The 21451-nt window shown below is 35.0% G+C and overlaps 1 protein-coding gene across 2 annotated transcripts; it reads right to left on the reverse strand.

Annotated features, from left to right (window-relative positions):
• Positions 1-529: 529 nt before the first annotated feature.
• On the reverse strand, positions 530-19744 carry gipc3 (GIPC PDZ domain containing family, member 3). Of its 2 annotated transcripts, none has more exons than XM_015015505.1 (6): positions 19343-19744; positions 15209-15394; positions 14817-14997; positions 2960-3069; positions 2338-2416; positions 530-1080 (listed from the first exon to the last, which is right to left on the reverse strand). In XM_015015505.1, the coding sequence occupies exons 1-6, from the start codon at positions 19628-19630 to the stop codon at positions 929-931; spliced, it is 996 nt and encodes a 331-aa protein (XP_014870991.1). In that variant the 5' UTR covers positions 19631-19744; the 3' UTR covers positions 530-928. The 2 variants fall into 2 exon arrangements, with proteins under 2 accessions (XP_014870991.1, XP_014870990.1); XM_015015504.1 differs by having other exon boundaries at positions 2338-2419; positions 19343-19743.
• Positions 19745-21451: the final 1707 nt, after the last annotated feature.

A 21451-nucleotide genomic window follows, 5' to 3' on the forward strand; every position in this document is an offset into this window, starting at 1 on the left:
AAAGGGTTGAGTTTCTGTTTGGTTGATCGTGACGGATAATCTGTTTCACAGAGCAGGGTCATTTAGCTGGGAATATTCCCATTGGTATTATATGTTTCCCATAAATTGGATTAATGTCTGAGGAGGTACTTTATTTTCAAGACCTTTTTAGTCACGTGCTACAGGGATGGTATACGTCCAAAGATGTATAACATTTGTAGGAAGAAAATAATTTGTAAACAAATCATTCTTTGTGCAGCTCTTTTTTTATTTTGCCAAGCACATAGGCACATGTGCTGAAAACAATCCAGCGTCAGCAGAAGCAGAACCACTCCTCAGACTGGAAACAGCCGTCTAACCCACGCAACAAGAAACCAAGGACCTAACACTTTCCTCTCAATTACAATTTGGGAAATGGAAAATGTGTAACCTTTCCTCATTGACCTTCAACACATCACTGCCTACCTTTGAAGTTACTCAAAAACATTTGTGTTTTGTTGTGCCCTGCAGGTTTCAACTGGGGAATTTTGGCATGCTGCTGTTTTTTTAACTTCTTAGATTCCCAGGTTGTTTGTAGATGTCTACTATCTCATTTTTAAGTGTTTTTTATGATGGTCCATTTGTGTTAGAGGGAGGGGCCTTAACCTTTTGTAATCTCTGATCTTGATGTAAGCATAAAAATGTGAATGCACATGAAGTAGAGAGGAATTTCAAAGTGTTTCTGAGTTTTCTGTGTTGCATTTATTTTACTAACAGTGATGATCCTCTGGGGGCACATTTAAAAGCCCAAAGGAAGATTGTTGAATTTATGATGATCCTTGTGATTACGTTGGAAAGTGACAAAAAAAATCAACCAAGGACTAGTGAAGCATTAATAAAACAACTATCTTCTTTTTGTGCAACTGGATTTACCAATAAACAGAAATAATATTCTCAACGGCGTTAATATCTAAATTCTGCCGTTTTTAACATCTCCAATGGCTCCCCAAACATCAAACAAAAACACATCAGGAAAAGCAAAATCTCCCAGAACAGAATCCAGAGCCTCAGCAAAGTCATCAGGGTTCTTCTTGTCCTTGCCTGCTTCCACTATGGTGGTGGCTGCAGAGAAAAGTTGAGAGGTTAAAGCTAATATCAAGTAGTGTATATATGGTTCACCAACAAATGCAAATCGGCAATAAAACATACAGCTGAATAATGAACTATGCATTTTCACTGCAGGATTTTGTAAAATGAAATGTATTTAATAGGTGCAATGAAAACGTCTAATTTTGCTTTGTGCCCTTTGGATCAGGACATCACAAGAAACACAAAAATTAAACAGGTCAGTAAACATGTGTTTTCCACAGTACGAGGACAGATTTCGACAGATTTCCAAGCATCTGACTTTTATTTGAGTCTCATGAGGTTCAGCTTTATGTGTTTGAGCCAGGATTGGACTTGAATGCAAGTGGCAACAGGGACAGTGATCATCTTAAGAACTTTAACTGTTGCAAATATTTTTGTTGTCCTATTGATTGATTGGTATTCATGGATAACACCAGCCTTAATATGGTTGACCTGTATTCTGCTTGTATCATCTTAAACCAATGGTTCCCAAACTTTTTCTCCTGGGCCCCCCCAGTGGTTTCCAAACTATTTCAAACAAACTATTTTTAAAATTGTTTGACCAAACTCAACAATGAGTTATGCTACAATGAGCTACAATGAGGAAGCATTGAAGCAAATACAATGCTACCTCATAAAATGTATATAACCTTCTGATTTTGAAGACATTAATGAATAAATCTGACATATTCTTTCTTGTGTGATTGCAACATTTAGCAATTGGAAATAATTTTCCTAATTCTGATTGACTTCAAACAAGAGATGTTCAGTCTGATTTAACTTTAACTTTAACTTTAAAGAGGAAAAAAAGTGATGTGTATTTTTTTCTTGTATATCATTCTTGTTTGTCCACTTTGATGACTGTTAACTGGTGACCCAAACTATGAAGCTGCTTCACTGTTTGTACTTGAACTTGCAATGCTAATATGTCATGTCCTTTTTATTGTGTGAACAGCTTTTACAACATGTCAAATTCAAGGTTAAAAATGTGAAAGCAATGTAAATGGACAAGAAAGTGCTGACATACTTTGGCAAAAAAAAAAAAAAAAAAAAAGGGGGAATAAAAGAAATAAGTGGGGTTTTACTTCTATAAACAGCATTTTAAAAACTTTGCAAAGCACCTTACACTAAGCACACAAACCACGATTTCTTGGTTTATGTTTTGATATCTATTGTGAGCAAGTACCCTATGTCAACATGAGGATAAAGTTTACACAAATAGATATCAGTTGTTTTTCTGTTTAGTCTTACCCAGCTCCAGGTCTCTGATCCCCATATAGCTCTCCAAGAGATCGTCCACTTTCCTTGTGGCCTGTTCTTCGAATTCACTCTGCTAGGGAAATATATGGAAAAATAGAGGCATCTGCTGAAATATGGTGACAAAGGTCTTAAGAAACTGCTATAAATTCTCTTGCCAAAACAGTTGAGGCCCGGAAAGGTTTTGCAGTTATGTTTAACTTTAAGTAATATAAATATGTCCATGTTTGTAGAGGACTGTACTTTATGTGTAGACATGCAGAGGCAGTGTTAAGAGTGCACAGTGAATGGTTGAATAAGCACATTGTTGAAAAAGACTGATAAAGCTTTTTAACCTTCATAAAAACAATTTGGTCTACAATACACCTTAAGATTATGCCGAACCTCTGTACTTCTGTGATGAAAAATTGTTTCCAGTTTATGCTCCCTCAGGTCATTGCACTGTTGCTCTAATTTTCAGCAAAAACAAGTACATTAAGACAGAAAAAGTAAAGTAACAGATTTAAAAAAAAAAAATCTGTGATTTATATGTCTATTTACAGAAATATATTTGGTGCTTTCTGACCATTTCAGGAGGCCTCAGCAGTCATTGTCTGACAGTTCATGTGAAACTCACCACTTCCTGAACTGTAGCAGCCCCCTTAGACCGAAGCCGAAGAGTCTCTCTCCCGTTCACCAGCTTTCCCTCATTAGATTTTGGCGCTTTAGTTCTCATTCCAATCATGTCTAGTCACATAAACAGAGAGACTGTCATCAATAAATTATGATTATTTCCGCTGTTTATGTTTACAAAAAATTTTTCAGCACAATCATCCACTAAACTCTCTAACTTAGTCATCATCTTTTATTTAAAAGCATCATTAAAGAAATTTGCTGTTATTTTACCACAGAACTGGTGTAATGGTTGTTTTGCCATCGACTTTGGGCTCTGTTCTTATTATTTATCAAGAGTACATTCTTGTGAGAGCAAAGCTGGACATCATCACACACCTACTTCCATATTTGGATGTCCACCGTTTTTGAGATGTTCTCAAGAAGACGTGAGACATTTCACTTGGGAATGGTAAGGAGTTTTTTTTACAGACATCGAAAAGTTTTCACACACGGAAAAGAACGACCACGCAAAGGAGGCTTGAGCAGCATTCAGATGACATGATGCCTGTATTTATTTGTGATGTACATTATGAATTGCATCATTTTCTTTCCTTATGTCACTGCAATGTAATCTTTCATGTTTTTAATCATATAAAGCAACACTTTGTATTGTCTTGTTGCTGAAATGTGAAACAGAAAAAGTTCAATGTCAATTTTAAATAAATACAAGGCACAGCTTTTTCACTACTGAGATGTTAAACCCAAAGTGTGCTGGATATAATTTGTACTTAGTGCAGGCGTTGTCTTGAATTGTGATTATATTGTTTAATGTTTGTATGGATTTGAGGTATTTATATATATTTGTTGATTATGACATAGCAACAAATAGTATTCTATACCTTTTCTTTTTAGCAGCGCAGATATGTTGAATATTGGTATCTTTGTTGTTTTTTGTTTTTTTTTACACTCATTTAAAATTATGTTCTCTCAAAACAGAGCATGTGCCTCAGTCAGATTGTTCTAAAATTTAATTTTTTACTTCTATGAAAAATAGTTTATGCGAAACAGTTGAGCAAATAGGTGGAGACATACCCCAAACAATTTCTGTTGTAGCTGTAGACCATTAATCTGGAGACAAAATTAACATGCGAGCTACATTTTTCCAATTAATTATCCTAAAAATGTTTCAAAACCACGTAGCAATAATTTTACAAATTTTTTATTTTTTTTTACAATTTTAGCAAATGTTACACAATAAGTTAAACTTTTTAAATAGATTTAATTTCACACATACTGATATGCTCAAGGCTTTCTTTTTGCTAATAGTAATTATCCACTTATAGCTAAAGAAGAGACAACATTTAAGATGAGAGTATTGCATTAGACCAGTAAAAAAAAAAAGCATTTTTTCATACCAAAATGTGGACTTTTGGTATCAAAAGCACATTCAATATCAGCTTAAAGGTTGTTATTTTCAAAATTTACTTTTTGAAAATGTACTCAATGAAGCACTTATTCTAATTTACAGTCTTTACATTTTTTTCTGTTGAGGTCAGAAAATCAGTACAACATATCTGTGACACAGAAGCACAAATAAACTCATTAGGTCAGCTGAGTTTAACTAATCAATGAGGCTACAAACAAATGATGTTATTCAAAACAGAAATGTGGGCTTGTTTACTTTTCTGTATGTGGGAGAGCGGAGGATTTGCACGTTGGGGGTTCTCCCAAGAGACTTAGCATTCCAACCGTTGCAATTTCCTGCTCTCTAAACAACTCTAAATGCTCACACTCAAGCACCATACCAAAAAGAGTCTTCATGTAACGTACAGGTGTTAGTATGCTTTTTGTGCTGCTTTGTGGAAAACAGAAATTACTGGAGGTTGTAAAGTGACCAATGGCTTGTGACAGCTCACATACAAACTAACAGAAGGTAAAGGCTAAAACCTGTATGTTAGCTTACAAGCAAGGACAAGAGAGGATAAGGCAGTTCTGCACATAGCTGTCACTCAATCCTTCATCTCCATGTTACTTGTGGTCATTTGCTGTTCTTGGAATCCCTGGACAACTAAACATGATCAGTTTCCACAGATCATGTTTTTTTTTTNGCAACAGGGACAGTGATCATCTTAAGAACTTTAACTGTTGCAAATATTTTTGTTGTCCTATTGATTGACTGGTTGTCATGGATAATCACCAGCCTTAATATGGCTGACCTGTATTCTGCTTGTATCATCTTAAACAATGACCTGATTGACAGTGAAAGTGAACACAGTTCGAACTTCAGAACTCTGACGTATTTGCAAATGAACTCTGATTACAGAGTTCATTTGCAAATACATTATAATATACGAAATTGTTTGACCAAACTCATGTAGCAAATACAATGCTACCTCATAAAATGTATATAACCTTCTGATTTTGAAAACATTAATGAATAAATCTCTGACATATTCTTTCTTGTGTGATTGCAACATTTAGCAATTGGAAAAATGTTCCTAATTCTGATTGACTTCAAACAAGAGACGTTCAGTCTGATTTAACTTTAACTTTAACTTTAAAGAGGAAAAAAAGTGATGTGTATTTTTTTCTTGTATATCGTTCTTGTTTGTCCACTTTGATGACTGTTAACTGGTGACCCAAACTATGAAGCTGCTTTACTGTTTGTACTTGAACTTGCAATGCTAATACGTCATGTCCTTTTTATTGTGTGAACAGCTTTTACCACATGTCAAATTCAAGGTTAAAAACATGAAAGCAATGCAAATGGACAAGAAAGTGCTAACATAATTTGCAAAAAAAAAAAGAAGAAAAAAATAACTTGCTCCCAGTGGACACATTTGCATACAAATACAAAGTGTGGTGGTTCTTTAAACTGCATCTTAAAAACGTGGCAATGCACATTACACTAAGCACACAAACCATGATTTCTTGGTTTATATTTTAAACCATTGAGGTGTAATAAACATTATTGGTCTTTACTGAACAGCTGGATTTCTATTTTAAATTTGTGAACTTTGTTTACTATTTTGATTACTCTGGAGATAATTGGTTCCACTGGGATGTATTTAGTGCAGGGGTAAAAGAGGCTGAACACAAATTCATGTTTTTTTTCTTTTCTTCTTTGAATGTAAAGCTTTGCAAACACTGTATCCTTTCATTCAATTTCACAATCCTATTATGCTATTCTGTTGGACTACATCAAGAAAGCAAATCAGGAACTATTAACAAGAGTTCTGGAATAACGTTAAAGTAATTCTTGTTTGCACTTTGTTCTTTCAAACCTCATGTTAACTCCACTGGATAAGACCCAGAGTAGACTTTGATATGGTCTGTGTTGTTCCACTGCCTGCATTATTTCTATGCCCTTATCAGGAAGGATTGCGGACACTTGGTGTCATGCCAGCCAATCTGGTTTCAGTCATCTGTTTATAGGTGGACTTTACACATTGTCGGGAAAGAAATGGTGACTTATTTATTTTTTTGTTGTGAATTTTGTGATTCTTGGCATTCCTTTAGTAGCTTTTCAAATAGAGACAAAAGGAACATTTGTTTTCTCTTTTTGACCCCATTTGACAGTTACTGCCTCCCATTTCTCATTTACTGCTAAATATTCTGTAGGTTTTCTTTGCCGAGATGATAAAATGTTCCCTTTTACAAACACTGACACATGTAGAGAACTAGGAATTTTAACAATGGCAAGTGAGAAATGTTTCCTCCCCTACATGAACTTTCCTGTGTATAATGCCAGAGCCCTTCCCCTTTGTTTTCCGGGGAGGAGTGGTGCAAGTTAAAGGAAATGTAGCCAGAATGAGACAGATGAGTATCTTAGCTGCGGCAGGAGTGAACACAGCCCGCAAAAGGAAGTGAAGATGATTCTGAATAACTGTTGATGCCCTGCAGTGTTGCTGCATTTTCAGATCAGTCATCACTTGAGACTTTTCTGTTTGCACTGTTTGAATTACTGTAAACAGTCATAGAAGAGCATAGGAATGATTCGGATAGCGGAGTAAAAACTTCCCTGAGCATTCTGGAGACCACGTTTGTTATGGTAAGTCTCTTTTCTAGTATTTAATGTGTTTGTTTATGTGCTTTTCAACAGAACAGAACCCTAAATTATTTGAATTTTCCTTTGAGCATGTGTGCTTATACCAAGATGTGTTCAGTCCTATTTTATCATTTACTTTCATTTTGTTGTTGTCAGTAGTCAGAGGTAGAGGAAATGTGAAAAAAAAAAAACTGAACACATTTGACTGTATGTCAGAATAACAAACCCACGCTCTTCCTCTTTGTATAGTTTGTTTTTAGTTAGATTCATATGATGTTTTAGTATTAAAGCAAGCAGCAGATCAAGCAAGAACACCGCCTGATTACATAACCTGTACATTCTTAGACATTTCATGCATGCCGTCACAAGTGAAATGTCTGAAATCTTCTGAGGGGTTGGTCATGTAGATTTTAGTTGATATATTTTGGATCATCCTTTCATCATTCCTGTTTGAACAGGGTAGGTACAAGACAAGATAAGCAATAAAATCAGACTTTTGAGTTGATATCGCTGATTATGCTTAACAACACAAAGTGAAAATGGCTACCATGGTAAATCAATCCTGTAATTTAAAGCAAATGATGATTGTGCAGACACAAACAGATTTTCACGCTGAAGTTTGAAAAACAAAACAAAAAATGTTTAAATGCCGTTTACAGCCTTTATAGACACCTAACTCTTGTCTTATAGAGTGAATATGAAAAATTGTATTATATTTTTAAATGTAATACAATTTGTATTATATAAATTGTATTATATATTAATACAATTTATATATCATAATATAATATATATTATAATGTATGGGTCCCAAAAGGGACAAGGGTTCACCTGTACCCTTGTCCCTTTTTGGACAAGGAACTAATGCATAATGGGCAGAAGGGATGTCTTGAGAATTTGTTTACATTCTCATTTTACTGACTATGTTTTGTTGTCTTGTTATTTTGCAAAGTGTGGAAAATTAATTAAATAAATAAAGACATTGTGAGAAAATATGCATTGCCTGTGGTTGCAGACCTTTCATGTTTCTCATTTGACCTGAAGTACAATATGTTTGATGATTAGTTTTCCCATACTGATTCTCAAACACAATGTTGGTCTGGACATTGGTAATGACCACTTCCTATTAACGGCAGTTTCGAAAGCGTTGCTTTTCTTTTTGTGTTGTACCAAAATGTATTAGCAAAAGAGGGCAAGGCTTGACTTCGTGAAAAGATCCTAAGCTCAACTTGAGGAGTTTTAATTTTTCTAGATGGATAAAACATTTATACAATGCAAATAACCATATTGTTACTTTCAAATGCTATGAATGTTGTTCATGACTGGAGTCAAACTGTTGGAAACCAACAGAATTTTGCTTTCTAACAGTTTGGCATGCAGCCTTTTGTCAGACGCTTTAAGTCCCTGTTTGATACTTGATACTGTAGAACATACAAAGATCAAAATGTGCATCATATTTCATGTGGTTTTGAGGCTATTTTACAAATCACAAAAATGATTACACTTTAACTTTGTAACCATCATAATCTTTCAAGTTTTCAGGAGCAAAGAAGTCCCTGAACTGTCTGTTGTGTTCCTTGGTTTTCATGATGCTGTTTGTTCATGACTGATCTTTTACAAACCTCTGAGGTGTTCATAGAGCAACTGTATTTATTCTAAGGTCAAATTGCACATATGTGGACTATGATGCAGATCTCTAGTTCGGCTATCTGTCAATTTTACAACCATGTGCTTATTTGGTTTGGCCTGACACATAAAATCTAAATTTATACTTGAAATACAGGTTTGCATTCTTGGTGGTCGGGGTGAATATGTCTGCAAAACACTGCAAACCAAGCAGTATTCATACCAACACAAACTCTCTACATATAACAGTTACATCCTCCTTGATTAAGATACAACTGACCCTAAGTGCTGATTTTTGTTTGTTTGTCTGTCAACAATACAAGATAAATTTCCTCTGTGGTTGACCTTGTCCCACTTTCAAGTATGCAAGCTGAACAATAGCTTTCGGGAAAGTGAATGGGGTTAAGACAAAAGTTTCTGCGGCATGTTATTGGAAACTAACAGACAAACTTGACAGACTTGGAAGAAAAAGACAAACACAAATTAAAAAAAAAAAAAAAAAAAAAAAACAATTTGTTTCCACACAAATGCATTCCAGTGATTAGAAATGCTCATAAATAGCATGTTTTTCAAAGTGTTTGACCATCCATTGATCACAGCCTTTTTAATTTGTTAGACTTCCTGTTTAAGACAGTGTTGCATTAGTGGAATTTGTTTGCAAGGTAGTCTTTTCACAAAGATGTTCATATCAAATGCTGTGAATTTTGCAAAAAAAAAATTGTTTTTTAACTCCTGGGAAAAGTCTGTCATACTCCTACGCATCTGTTTTAGTTATACATTTGTAAATGTTTTTTGTCTTTGTGTTTTTAGAGCAGTATTTTTCATGGACAGTTTCTGAACACTTGCAGATTATCAAACATTTGTCAAACATTTTCATCAATAGTTATGACTTAATTCCTCACAGTTCAAGATTTATTGCTTTCGGTTGCATGAGCCTATTTCTTGGTTTTATCACATTTTACCTTTCATGTGTGTGTCACATTTAGTGATGCACGGTCCTGGATTGTGTAAAGAAATAATGATAATATATTTACTTTAAATGTGTGTCTAAATCCCACATATAGATGGACTTGTCCACTTTTGGTTTGGGCATTAGTAACCTGACGAAGTGTATTTAGTTCTGACAGACTGTACACACCCGGGAACATGAGCGTTTGAGCTGTCGTCCCGGATCAGACTCACTGGGCTAAAGTCATGCACTATCAGACTTAGAGACTGATTTTTTTGTTTGTTTGTTTGTTTGTTTGTTTTCTTTTTTACAATACTGCAATAGGTCTTATCAGTTTCATTAAATCGTGTAATGTTTAGTGATATATAAAGTGCTCTGATTTATGACAGCACTATTTATTCACTTCTTTCTCTATGGAACTTGCATCGGTCACTAGATGAGCTTCATTGTACTTCATTTTATGTTGGTGCAATGCCAAATGCTATGATTAAATTGTGAGATTTTTAAAAAATATTTCCTTCCCATGTTTATTTTTGTGTTATCAATATCTTCAAAAATGCATGAAAAACAAATTCAAAGCATATAACCTTACTACTGTATTTGTGTGCATTTACCCTGAAGAATAATATTTGCTTAAAGCTAAGCTTTTCTTGAAGACAGTCTCTTCAATTACACAATGAGAAAGCTCATGCTGAGTCACTTGGGGCAACATTTTAGGCAAATTATGTGTCTCTGCATAAATTTCCTGTTTCTCTGTCTCCCAACCATCAGAACTGTATTTCCTGTCAGGATGTGTTATCTTTCCCTTTCTATTTTAGCTATCAATGTCCTCAAAATTCATGAAAAACAAATACTTTGCACAGAGCAAATAACCTTACTTCTTTATTTATATGCATTTACCCTGAAGAACAATATTTGCTTAAAGCTAAAATTTCCTTGAAGACAGTCTCTTCAAGGGAACAATGAGAAAGTTCATGCTGGGTCACTTGGGACAACATTTTAGGCAAATTATGTGACTCTGTATAAATGTCAAGTTTCTCTGTTTCCCAACCATCAGGAATGTATTTCTTGTCAGGATATGGTATCTTTCCCACTGTATTTTAGTTAAGCTGTTATTTTCCTCATTTTTGACCCCTTCTGCTACTGTTACACGTTACTGTTCTATGATGTACAAGCTATGTGTAAGATGCTGTCCCAGTTTGCTAACTCTAAAATTCCTGAAACAATGTTTACCCCACTGCCAGTTCTAAGTAAAAAAAGAGCTATTCATGTTTTCAGATTGCACCCAGGTCTGGCATAAAAAGAAACACTGTTACAACTGATTCGTAATATTTGCATTTAGGATAAATTTGTTTAGTGTGCCTACGCTGTAAACTTGTTCAAAGCCTGTTTCATCATCTGATTAATTCCTTCCTCCTGCACCAGATGATTTTATCTTTGCAATACAAGAGAGCTGTTATGTATAGATGTTGGGGGGGAATGTGGAAGTGCATAAATTATTTACCCAGAATCAGCCTTATGTGGAAATGTATAAATGATTTACCCGGGAGCAGCCTTACAATTTATGAACTGTGATGGACAATGTTTTTCAAATCATTTTTTGGAAACGCTAGCATAGATCACGCTCTAAATTTAAGCAATGGTGAAATAAGCATATTTTCCAAATGGATGGTTGAAAAAAGTAAACAATTTGGCAGAGCTTCATTTATTACATTTTCTTGAAACTTTGCAAAAGTTACAGCAGCTGCTGCTCCAGCTTCTGTAAATCAATAAGTGTACAACTTTACTGTTGCACACTTTTTTGTTGTCACTAATTGTAAATAGTCTGTCTATTGCTCAGACCTGCACATGTTGTGCAGTTTTTAGTGAATCATCTCAGTTGCACATTCCTCTGGAGTGGAGATTTTTTTTACATAGCTACACAGTCTTTATGTTGAAATGTTTTCCTTTGCTGTACATTATTTTAGTTTCTGTCCTTTTGTAAGTCCATTTGCTGTTAGTGCCTGTCATTTAGCTGTTGTTGCACAGAAATGTTCCCATTATGGGACAATATAGGATATCTCTATGCTATTCCATTCTAATCTATTCTGTTCTACATACTCCTGTTTCTGTTTTTGTTTTTGCATTTTCTCAACACTTGAATGTTTCAGATAATCCAACAAATATTATTAGGCAAAGATTGTCTGAGTTGCCTACCTTTTCACGTGAGAATTTAACTTATTGCAGAGGGAAAAAGCAGTCCAACTCAAGCTGGCCCTGTGTGAAAAAGCAATCCACATCATTCATTAACTGAAGTACATTACATTTTGGATGGCTAATTTTAATTACACATGCAACACCAAAGCTTTTAAACACAAAATAAATTAAATAGAACATGTCTGACATCATGAAATAGGCTAAAAAATGTGCATAGAAATTTTTACAAAGTCATTTCTAAAGCTTTGATACTCTAGAAGACTACAGTGAGTCATTATTCACAAATAGAGAGAACATGAAACAGTGGTGAACCTTCACAGGAATGATTGGTCAAGTAGTCCCATCAAGAGCACATTGACGACCAACATTCAAATAAGTTGCTGGTAAAATTATGCTTCATTTTTTTCTTCTTTGTTGATTTGCATCATGAATGTACGACTTGTTGTTGAATTCTGTTCTCTACCAGAAAATCCTGGACAGAGATTGTCTGGACATTAGCTTGCTGCCTTAATGTCAAAGTGAATTTGACATATATAGCAGGAGAAAGATCTGAAGCACAGATTAATCTTTTTAAAAGCTTTTATGGCAGCGATGGCCTTTATTTGCAGCTTTCAGACAGAAAATGGGCAGAGAGAGAAGAGGAGAAGACATGCAGCAAAAGTTCTAAGGTTGACAATCAAACCCAGGATGGCTCCATTGAAGACTAATTGCCTCCATATGTGACGCACCTGCTCTAGCTCTTTACCATGCACCATGAGCAAGTTCAATTGTGAATGACTCCTTCCCCTCCAAAAAAATAAAAACACAGGTGAGGAGTGGTCTNTTTTTTTGGTTTTTTTTTTTTTTTGGGACCCCCGGAAAACAAAAAAATATAAGTTTCCCCCAATCCTTTTTTTTTTTTTTTTTTTTTTTTTTTTTTTTTAAATCCCATCTTAGTCCCATTTATACATAATGTAAACTCCTGATCTATATTTTCTGAAAGAAAACTGAAAGTAAATTGCTTTAAAAAAAAAAAAATGTGTCATATAATTATTTGTTTTTATTTTCTGTTGAGATGAGGACATTATGATGCCTAGACTTTTAGTCTGCTACTGTTTTTTTTGTTTTGTTTTGTTTTGTTTTGTTTTGTTTTTACTCAGCAGGGACACAGTCATTCCTGTTTACCATCCACAGGTACTTCCATGAACAATGAACTTGGTTGCAAACTGGAGTTTCACTTAACCAAGAGGTGACTTAAGATTCAGATCAGTTTCAGGAAGTCAGACAGTACACTGTGGATTTACTTTCCTGTTTGATAAGCAACTGATTCAATCAGAAAAGGAAACTTCTCAATGCTTTGAATGTTTTGAACATGACAAAAACAAATTAAACATTAATCTTCTGACAAGTAGAACATTTCCTGCTTCGCATTAGTAAGCTGGTGTTTTTGTGGGGAGGAGAAGGCGGAGGCAGAAGGGATTAACATCATAGCGGTTGTCATATTTTCTGGAAACATCTACATAACAACATTCTAAAACTCAGGACTATAAAATGTACATAAACATTTTAAAATATCAATATTTTTGGAAACCAAAAAATATAATTACCATAACTTATTTGAAATCTTTTTCAACATACAATGCTAGAAAAGTTAATCAGTTTTCTTGGTCTCAAACCAGCTCTTCCATTCAGTCAAAAGAAGTGTTGCTTTTTTGTAGAATTTTTTTTTTTTTTTTACATCTGCTTAGTTTTAATTTTGGAATCAAAAGGTTAATAAAGTTGTGGTTTAGTACACACCTTATACAACCAGTTTATGAAAGTTTTTCATGCTTTCATAAACTAGTAGATAAAAGACTGAAGAAATAAGACTTGTTTCCAAGCTGTATTCCACTGCAAGCAACATGATTTGGATCAAATATTTATTAGTTCCTGAACGCTGACTTAGTAAACAAGTTCTAAAAATGAAGTACTTTGCACTATATTTCTCTGTTTCACCATGTGTGTTTGTCTCAGTGGCCAAACATTAATCTAAACAGTGAGAGACATGAAGCAAAAAGAAACATTGGAAGACTTCTTGTCCAAAAACAAATCACATTTAATGACAGTACCTGTTAAGCTATCTAGCTTAGACTTGTAGTTTGGGAGACAAACTACAAGTATGTGTAATAAAGAACTTAAAGGTTTAAGTTGAAATTAAATTTTTATCACTTTTTTAAGAGCATCAACAGAAGGCTGGAAGCGCCAGTGCCCCTCAGTATCCTTAATTTGGATCTTGTTATTTTATTGTAAGAAAAAGCAGCTAAAACAAGTTGCAAGTTGCTTGCTATATCTTAAGTGTTCTTAATGCAAGTTTCATTGTTCAGTAGAGTATGCCCCAAGTGTTTTTTTTTTTTTTTTTCTTACTTATGACTTTCAGTGTGCATTGTTTTGGAGACTACCTGCAAGAAATAAATAGTATTTAACAGAGCAGAATTTGCTTTTTAGAGTGTTTATTATATTATTATTACATTATTACAAAAAATGAAGTCCAAATCTCTGTCATTTCACCTTAACATACCTCCAAGAATAGCACATTTATTTCAGATTAGGTTTGAGTAAAATCTCTTTAAACCTACAATGTTATTGTCATCTGTTTTAGCTTTTATGTTGTGAGAGTCTTTCATTAAATCGCAATTAATTATTATTTCAATTTAAGAAATGAGACAGAGGAGCATGGAATGTGGTACTTGTTTGTTTTTTTTTTTAAACACATAATTTCAGATAATTTATAGTTTATGGCAATGAGTTTCACAGATGAATATTTGGCAGAATGCCAGTAACCAGTTCTCTTCCTACTTGGCTGATGAACATCAGGAAGTATGTTCATCAGCCAGGTTCCCAGCTCTCAGACCCATGTTGACATTCATTTTCTCATTCAGTCCAAGCTAAATTTAACCTCAGAAAGAATTTCGTATGTAAGACAAACATTTTGGGATGTTTGATGGGGCTTAATAGCGGCGCACACAATACACCACTGTCAATACAATTATGAGTCATTTTAGGCTGGTATGTTTGTCTCAATAATTTGAGTTTTTTACTCACCAAAGGCTTTCTTGGGCTCCACAAGGCGAAGAGTGAAAGGGAGGTCTCTTGGTTGCTCCTTTAGCATCTTGGCGACCTCATAGTGTCGACATCCTACGATGCTCTGGTCATTAATGGCTTCAATGTGGTCACCGACACAAACAGCCTTCAGTCGGTCAATGGTGCTGCCTTCTTTTATTCTCTAGAGAAAAAAAGAAATGGTTACACTCGTAGGTCCAAGTGAAAGCTTTCGTATGCATGATCCAGAAAATGGGAACAAAATAAGTTTCTTTGTTTGTAATTACTTTAACTATACTAAAAGATTGGACTTTTAGTACAGTGTGTTTCCTAATGACTCTAGCAAACAGCCATTAGGAAACGCAGGTTTTTTATTTATTTTTCCTCTCATTCACCTTGATAAAAGCATATCCAGCTCCATTGTCTGTTATAGTGAGACCTAAAGCATCCTCGGTCTTTGTCACCTCCACTTCTTTTGTCTCCCCTCTGACATGAGCAAAGATGAAGTCCTCCAGTCCAATTTGTCCTCCCAGAAGTTTCTGCATGTCCACTTTATGAGAGTTTAAGGTACAGAAAAGGATCTGAGGGCAGGATATGAAGAAAACAAATGCTTTTGGAGGTTCCCTGAATTCAGCATAAACTTTCATAAAACTGTATTTTCTTACATATTCCACATCACTGCATACGGCACTTGCATTACCAAGCATGTTTATTTTCATATTGTAAAATACAAAATACCTTGATCGACACAGATGGGCTCATCTCTGACGGCATCTACTTTGCATGAGACTGGAAAGTGTTCCAATTTTACCACCAAAGCAGATGCAGCTCTTTGGATTTTTTTGAAGTGCAGTATAGATATTAAACAGTAGAGAGCAGCAGTGAGACGTGATTTGAACTAAAAGGATTTTTGGTAACACTTTATTTGAAGGGGGTTGAATAAGACTGACATAACACTGTCATAAACACCAAGAAATCATTACTGATATAAATTTGTTATAAAAGTATTACTGATTGCACTTTTAAAATTAGGTAACTTTATGTTATTAAAGGTAAAGTTTAAACAGTAATTATTTCCTGGTTAATGTCAAGTTGTCATAACAAAGACATTTTGAATAATGTCAACTTTGTATTAAAAGTGTCATAATTTACCGAATGACGCTTTATGACAACAGTCATAAATATTCATCAAGACTTATTCATGTTTATGACAGTGTCATGTCAGTCTTATTCAATCCCCTTCAAATAAAGTGTTACCGGATTTTTACTATCACAACGTTAGTACAATAAATAAAACATGTCTCCGTCATTAATTAAAAATAAATAAATGAAAACGCAGCTTAATTACACCTAATTCTAATCAAGGCATAATCACACTAGCTATCGCTGTGTATGTATATTTAATAAAATAGAATATTATTCTATTAATTTATTTCAAGTATTAATCTGATGAAAACCCAAAATTTGTTTATGCAGAAAGAAACGGATTTTTAGGCCATTCAAATACAATGGTAGTTCAGAAATAGTATACTTTTGCCGCCATGTCATGGTTTTAAACAGTCATGTGGCAGATTGCAGCATGATTGACCAGCAGACACTGAAATCTTCGGGGCCTGTCTTATTTGCTCATTATTTAATATGTTGGCCGCTTAGAGAGTGTTGAATTTGAATTCACGAAGAATTAAAAGGAAGGGGAAAAAAATGAACAATTCATGCAAAAGGAGCCTCAAATCAAGTATTATTTGCAAATTTCTGACTTAAAAATCATTTTATTGCTAATGTCAGTTTCTTTAGTAACATATTAAAAAGATCACAGTTCATAACAGTGCTTCATAATATTAAACAGGAATGAAGTGAAGACTAAACCTAGATAAGATACGCATATTAAAATTAAAAATATTAACATTTTATCTTATTTTACATTCTATTTTAAATAAATCACAATGTCATTCCCAAAATATGTAAGTTTTAGATTTTTTTAAGCAAATTACCTAAATAAACTTTTGATTATATTGTAATTTATTGTTCAGTTATGTGTAAATCTGGCAATGTTGTGAATAGAATCTGAATCAGTAAACTTTGCACAGTTGATCTCATAACTTGTTGTATTTTCATACCAGGATTTAAGTCTTTTCGCTAATATGAGTAAGTGTCTCCTTACTCATATTTTCATGTTTTACAACAAACAAGAATTATATCAGATTTCAACTTCAAGGTCAAAGTTTTGTTCGAAAGTCCATGAAAAAAATTCGAGATAATTGAACAAAGTGTTATCTTGCAGTTGCTGATCAAAAGATTTGACTCTGCGTGTAAGACTGTGGGGTTGGAGTTCAAGGTTGTCAGTCCAATCAAGCTCTACAGTAACTGATGTTGCTCTTATGTCCATTGGGGGCGGTCAAGGAAATGGATGCATTTTATAGAGTCAAATGCACATTGCCATAAATCTACAGTGGAGTCTTGAATCTAGAAGTCAGCATGTGGTTCTATAGGTCCTGCAGAAATGTTGTTCATTACCGTCCCTATTACAACAACGAGTTGCTATAAGCACAAAATTAAGTTAATATACATGTTTCAAAAATTAATTAAGCAAAATGATAACAACTGTGGGTTATTATTGGCTGATACATAATGTCAAATTATTAGGTTTAAAAGTTTACTCAAATTTGTCTCATATAACAACACGGTTTCTAGGTTTGACATTTTTATTTTAGTTTCATTTCCATTTTGCTCTGTATTGGTTGCACTTTCCACAGAAAAGCAAAGTAAACATCACCAATATAAAAGCAGGGACTGTTGTTGACTGTCTCACAAAAAGAACTGTTATCTTTTATACCCATTACAATATAAGATAGCAGAGCCTTCATGATGGCCTTCAAATCTGATAAGTATTCAATATAAGGACAGTCTTGCTCAGAAAGAATTTTATTATTGACTGTGTGAATGTGACTTATGCAGGAATTCAGAAACAATGCTAACTATTGGTTTTATGTAGAGTCAATGTTGCCTTACATTGCTGGTCATGTTTATTTTATTTTTTAGCAAAGTATTTTCAGCGGCCAAAGTATTACTTAGAACATTGCTAATTAAATTGTCTCAGACTGATTCTTTGGTGCTCCTGCTGCTGCTGTATCACTACTACTTTATTGCAGTATATAAAAAGCTATTATATTAATGCAGATGTTTTTAATTTTGAACCAGGCTGACCTTAATATTGAAGGTAAAGAGCAATCCTGTCTCAAGGACCCTCGTCACCCGACACCACACGTGCAGTGGCTTGCAAATACATCTGTTGCTATAAACTTTTTCACATGTTGTCATGCTATAACAACACAATTAAATGAAAAGCATTGGGATACATAACATAACATAATGTTACATGACTTTTTGATTGTCTTTGACTGCATTTGACCAGCTTTGGACATGTACCTTTTTTTTTATATATATATATATATATATTTTTATTCAAAAAAAGTACAAAGTAAGGTACCTTTGATCTTTCATTGTCTTTGTAAAATGGGTAAAGCTAGTCAGATCGTATGGAACAAGAACATTAATTCAAGCCTTGCTACAAATGATCAGTTCTATTTAACTGTGAAGTTTTACTGGGCAATTCCCAACCCATGATTTATCTAAACTATTAAAATGTATCTCTGATTGTATCTTTAGGGTTGTTTTCTTGCTGAAAGCTGAACCTCTGGCCCAGTCTTAAGTGTGTTTGCATTATCTACCAGGTTTTCTTTCAGAAATTCAATGTGCTTAGGTCAATGTTTAGGACATCTTCCACAGCTAAGAGAGAGTGTTCAAGATGTTGTGCAGTGTTGATTTTGTGCCACACATAGACCAGTATTTTCTTACATGTCCGCTTACAACTGTCCCATAAAGGTTAGGGTTTTGGAGTGGACAGTGCCTGAAATAGACAGTGCCTGTAGTTCTTTTAGAGTCACCACAGGCCTTTTATTGAATAAACAGCCTCTGAGGCCACCACAGAAAAGTTTTATTTATGCATTCATTTCATTTCATTTCATGCTAAGGTTAAATTGCAAATAGTGAAAAAGTTTAAGGAATGAAGGCATTTTGTGCAGATTCAGAGATGTGTTTGGGCTCCTGCTGAAGGCCATAAGCTAAATCATGTTGGTCTGGAAAAAAAGTTGTTTCTTACTAAACATCTTGCTAGAGTCTTCACCTCACCTATTTTTAATCAGTTAACATCAGTTTCCATGATATAATTCATATGAATCATAATCTGGTTATGTTTTAGTTTGAGGTCCGACATGTATATTCCTGACATACATAAATGTATGAGTGTTCACTGATTAAATACACTTTATCTAGTTTGTTTGAACCTTGGCAGCTCATATTAGTACAAAGTCTGGTACTGGAGAGTGGAAATGATCAATAAAACTTGATCATGGGGAAAAAAAGCCCTAGCATGGAAACTTAACACCGTTTTATAACTAGCCAGACAGAGCAGAAATGCAAGACAGCAATCAGATAACTGTATGAAATTTCTTCCAGTTTAATCATTTTACCTCTGACGGAGAGATGTTGAATACCTCTGCTATCTTGGCATACAGTTCCTTGACATTGGTGAATCCATGAATGCGTCCTGTTGGGCTCCCATGAGCCAGCTGGGTGTGGAAGATGAGCCTGGGTCTCGGGTACTCTGGTGGCCCTGCTGATGGCGGTGATGGGGGAGGAAGCGGAGGAGCTGTGGGCTCAGTGCATCCCTGATTCTGGCAAGGGGCCTTGTGGTCCTTCATTGCCTCATCCCCCAATGCCTTGGAGTCCTGCGGGCTCATAACCTCCCCGTTCTGCATCGGTCCCAGCTTGGGTTTGATCCACCCTGCTGGTTAGCAGCTATGATAAAAAAGAAAAACTGTGCTTACCTACTCTTAGTTGCCCAAACACCACAATCAACCAACCACCCAAGGCAATGGTGGTGAGGAAAGCAGATAAATAAGTGATGAGAGTAACCTGGTAACATTATATGAAAGAGGACAGCCAGACCCTGCCTGGGAGAAACCCAACACCCTCTGAATTTAGGATTGTCTTGTACACTTGAGCCCATTTGAGCTCACACACAGAAAACAAAAATAAAAGACACCAAGTAAAATATTCTTCAAGGAATAACCTTTGACCTTCCATATATTAAAAGCTGCATAACATGCCACAGACATGACCCTTCACATATGATCTGAAGTATGAAAATGTCTAGGTATGAGTAAAATGACTCCCACACAGGCCAGCAAAGACAATGCCCCAGTGTTCCTGGTAAGATGATATCTGGGTAGGCAGTGAGGTGTTCCTGCCCACTGGCCTGACTGAATGAAAGAGGTTGTTGCCAGGGCGAATTCTTGGTGATGTGCTGACCTTTATGACCCGGCCCACAGAAACAAAAAAAGTGAGCAAGACAAATGTTTCTCATCTATTACCATTTTAAGCCACCTGGGTTTGATAGTTTACAATTCCCTCGTCAAGGGAATTTCCACTTTCAGTGGGAAAACAACTGATCCTAGTTTTCTATCTAAAGTTGTCATGAAAAGTCACAACAGTCATGTTTTGCTTCTTGTTTCACTCTTTCATGGTGATCTTCTGCCCTTAATGTCATATTTTACCCTCTCATATGATGCAGAACCACTTTGAATTGGGAGATTTCCCTGTGAGGACAACAATTTTCCTGCCTCTCGAATCTGGAAATTCCACAAAAATTCCAGATTTCCTTGTCAGCTGACAATGTGTCATTTGCATTATTTCAAACTCAGATCCCCTCGTGTACACACACAGCAAAATGACACATTTTCTGTTTGAAAAGTGTATTTACTAAGTTATAATACCTTGTGTACATTGTTGTTTAGTAGTTTTTTTGTTAAATGATTTCATTTCATTCATTATAAATTAGTGAGTAAAGTGCAATATCATGAAATGAGTCTGTGTACTGAACTGAAACAACAGTGATATTGTAGAAACATCACATCCACCAAGGCCCTACAACTATTACAAAGGTCATCAAAGGATGTTTGTTTGTAAGATGTGAAGCTGGTAGCAAAGCAGCCTTTATTTTATTTGCTTAGAGTTGTAATCAGAAGGGACATCAGACTAAAACCAGCTGCTGTCTGCCCAATGTTTATGTCTGACCATTAATGGAACATGCAAAAACAGATGATTAGTTTGAATGTCACTAAAGACATCCAGGACTGGTATTAGGTTCCAAAGGTCTGATAATATTCAGAAAAAAAAAATTTTGTATAGTATTAACACACATTTTAAGAATAATATTTTTCAAAATAGAGAATCGTCATCAACAAGATACCAGTGGAAACATAAAAAAGCTGTTCATGAAAGTATGGATCTCATACTTTCATGATCTCCCTAATGCCTATGGAGATTAGTTTTATTATTACAAAGCATACACATAATTAGTGGATTTTTCTAACACCTTTAAAGTTAAATTTTTTTGGAGTTCCAGAGACACTGGTAGTATAAGAAGCTGGTATTTGCTGGTCAGTAGGTAAGGTTATCTGATCTGGTATAGGCTGTAGTCAGCTGCTTAACAGACTTGCCTCTTGCAGTTTGTAAACTTAGAAAACACATTGCCTTAATAAAAGTGGTGGGCGGAGCTTCTTAAGTTTCCACACCAT

The sequence above is a fragment of the Poecilia latipinna genome, unplaced genomic scaffold (assembly GCF_001443285.1).
Source record: "Poecilia latipinna isolate Pla-1442-1.1 unplaced genomic scaffold, P_latipinna-1.0 Scaffold1919, whole genome shotgun sequence".
NCBI lineage: Eukaryota > Metazoa > Chordata > Actinopteri > Cyprinodontiformes > Poeciliidae > Poecilia > Poecilia latipinna.

Bases quoted from the DNA above. Each gene is read 5' to 3' on its own strand.
- gipc3 (XM_015015504.1), bottom strand. From the start codon at position 19,630: ATGCAGAACGGGGAGGTTATGAGCCCGCAGGACTCCAAGGCATTGGGG. The intron at 3,070-14,816 runs GTGAGTAAAAAA...TTATGTGACTAG, and splicing joins GGAGCCCAAGAAAGCCTTTG to ACATGATTGGAATGAGAACT. The intron at 2,420-2,959 runs GTGAGTTTCACA...ATATTTCCCTAG, and splicing joins CTGCTACAGTTCAGGAAGTG to CAGAGTGAATTCGAAGAACA.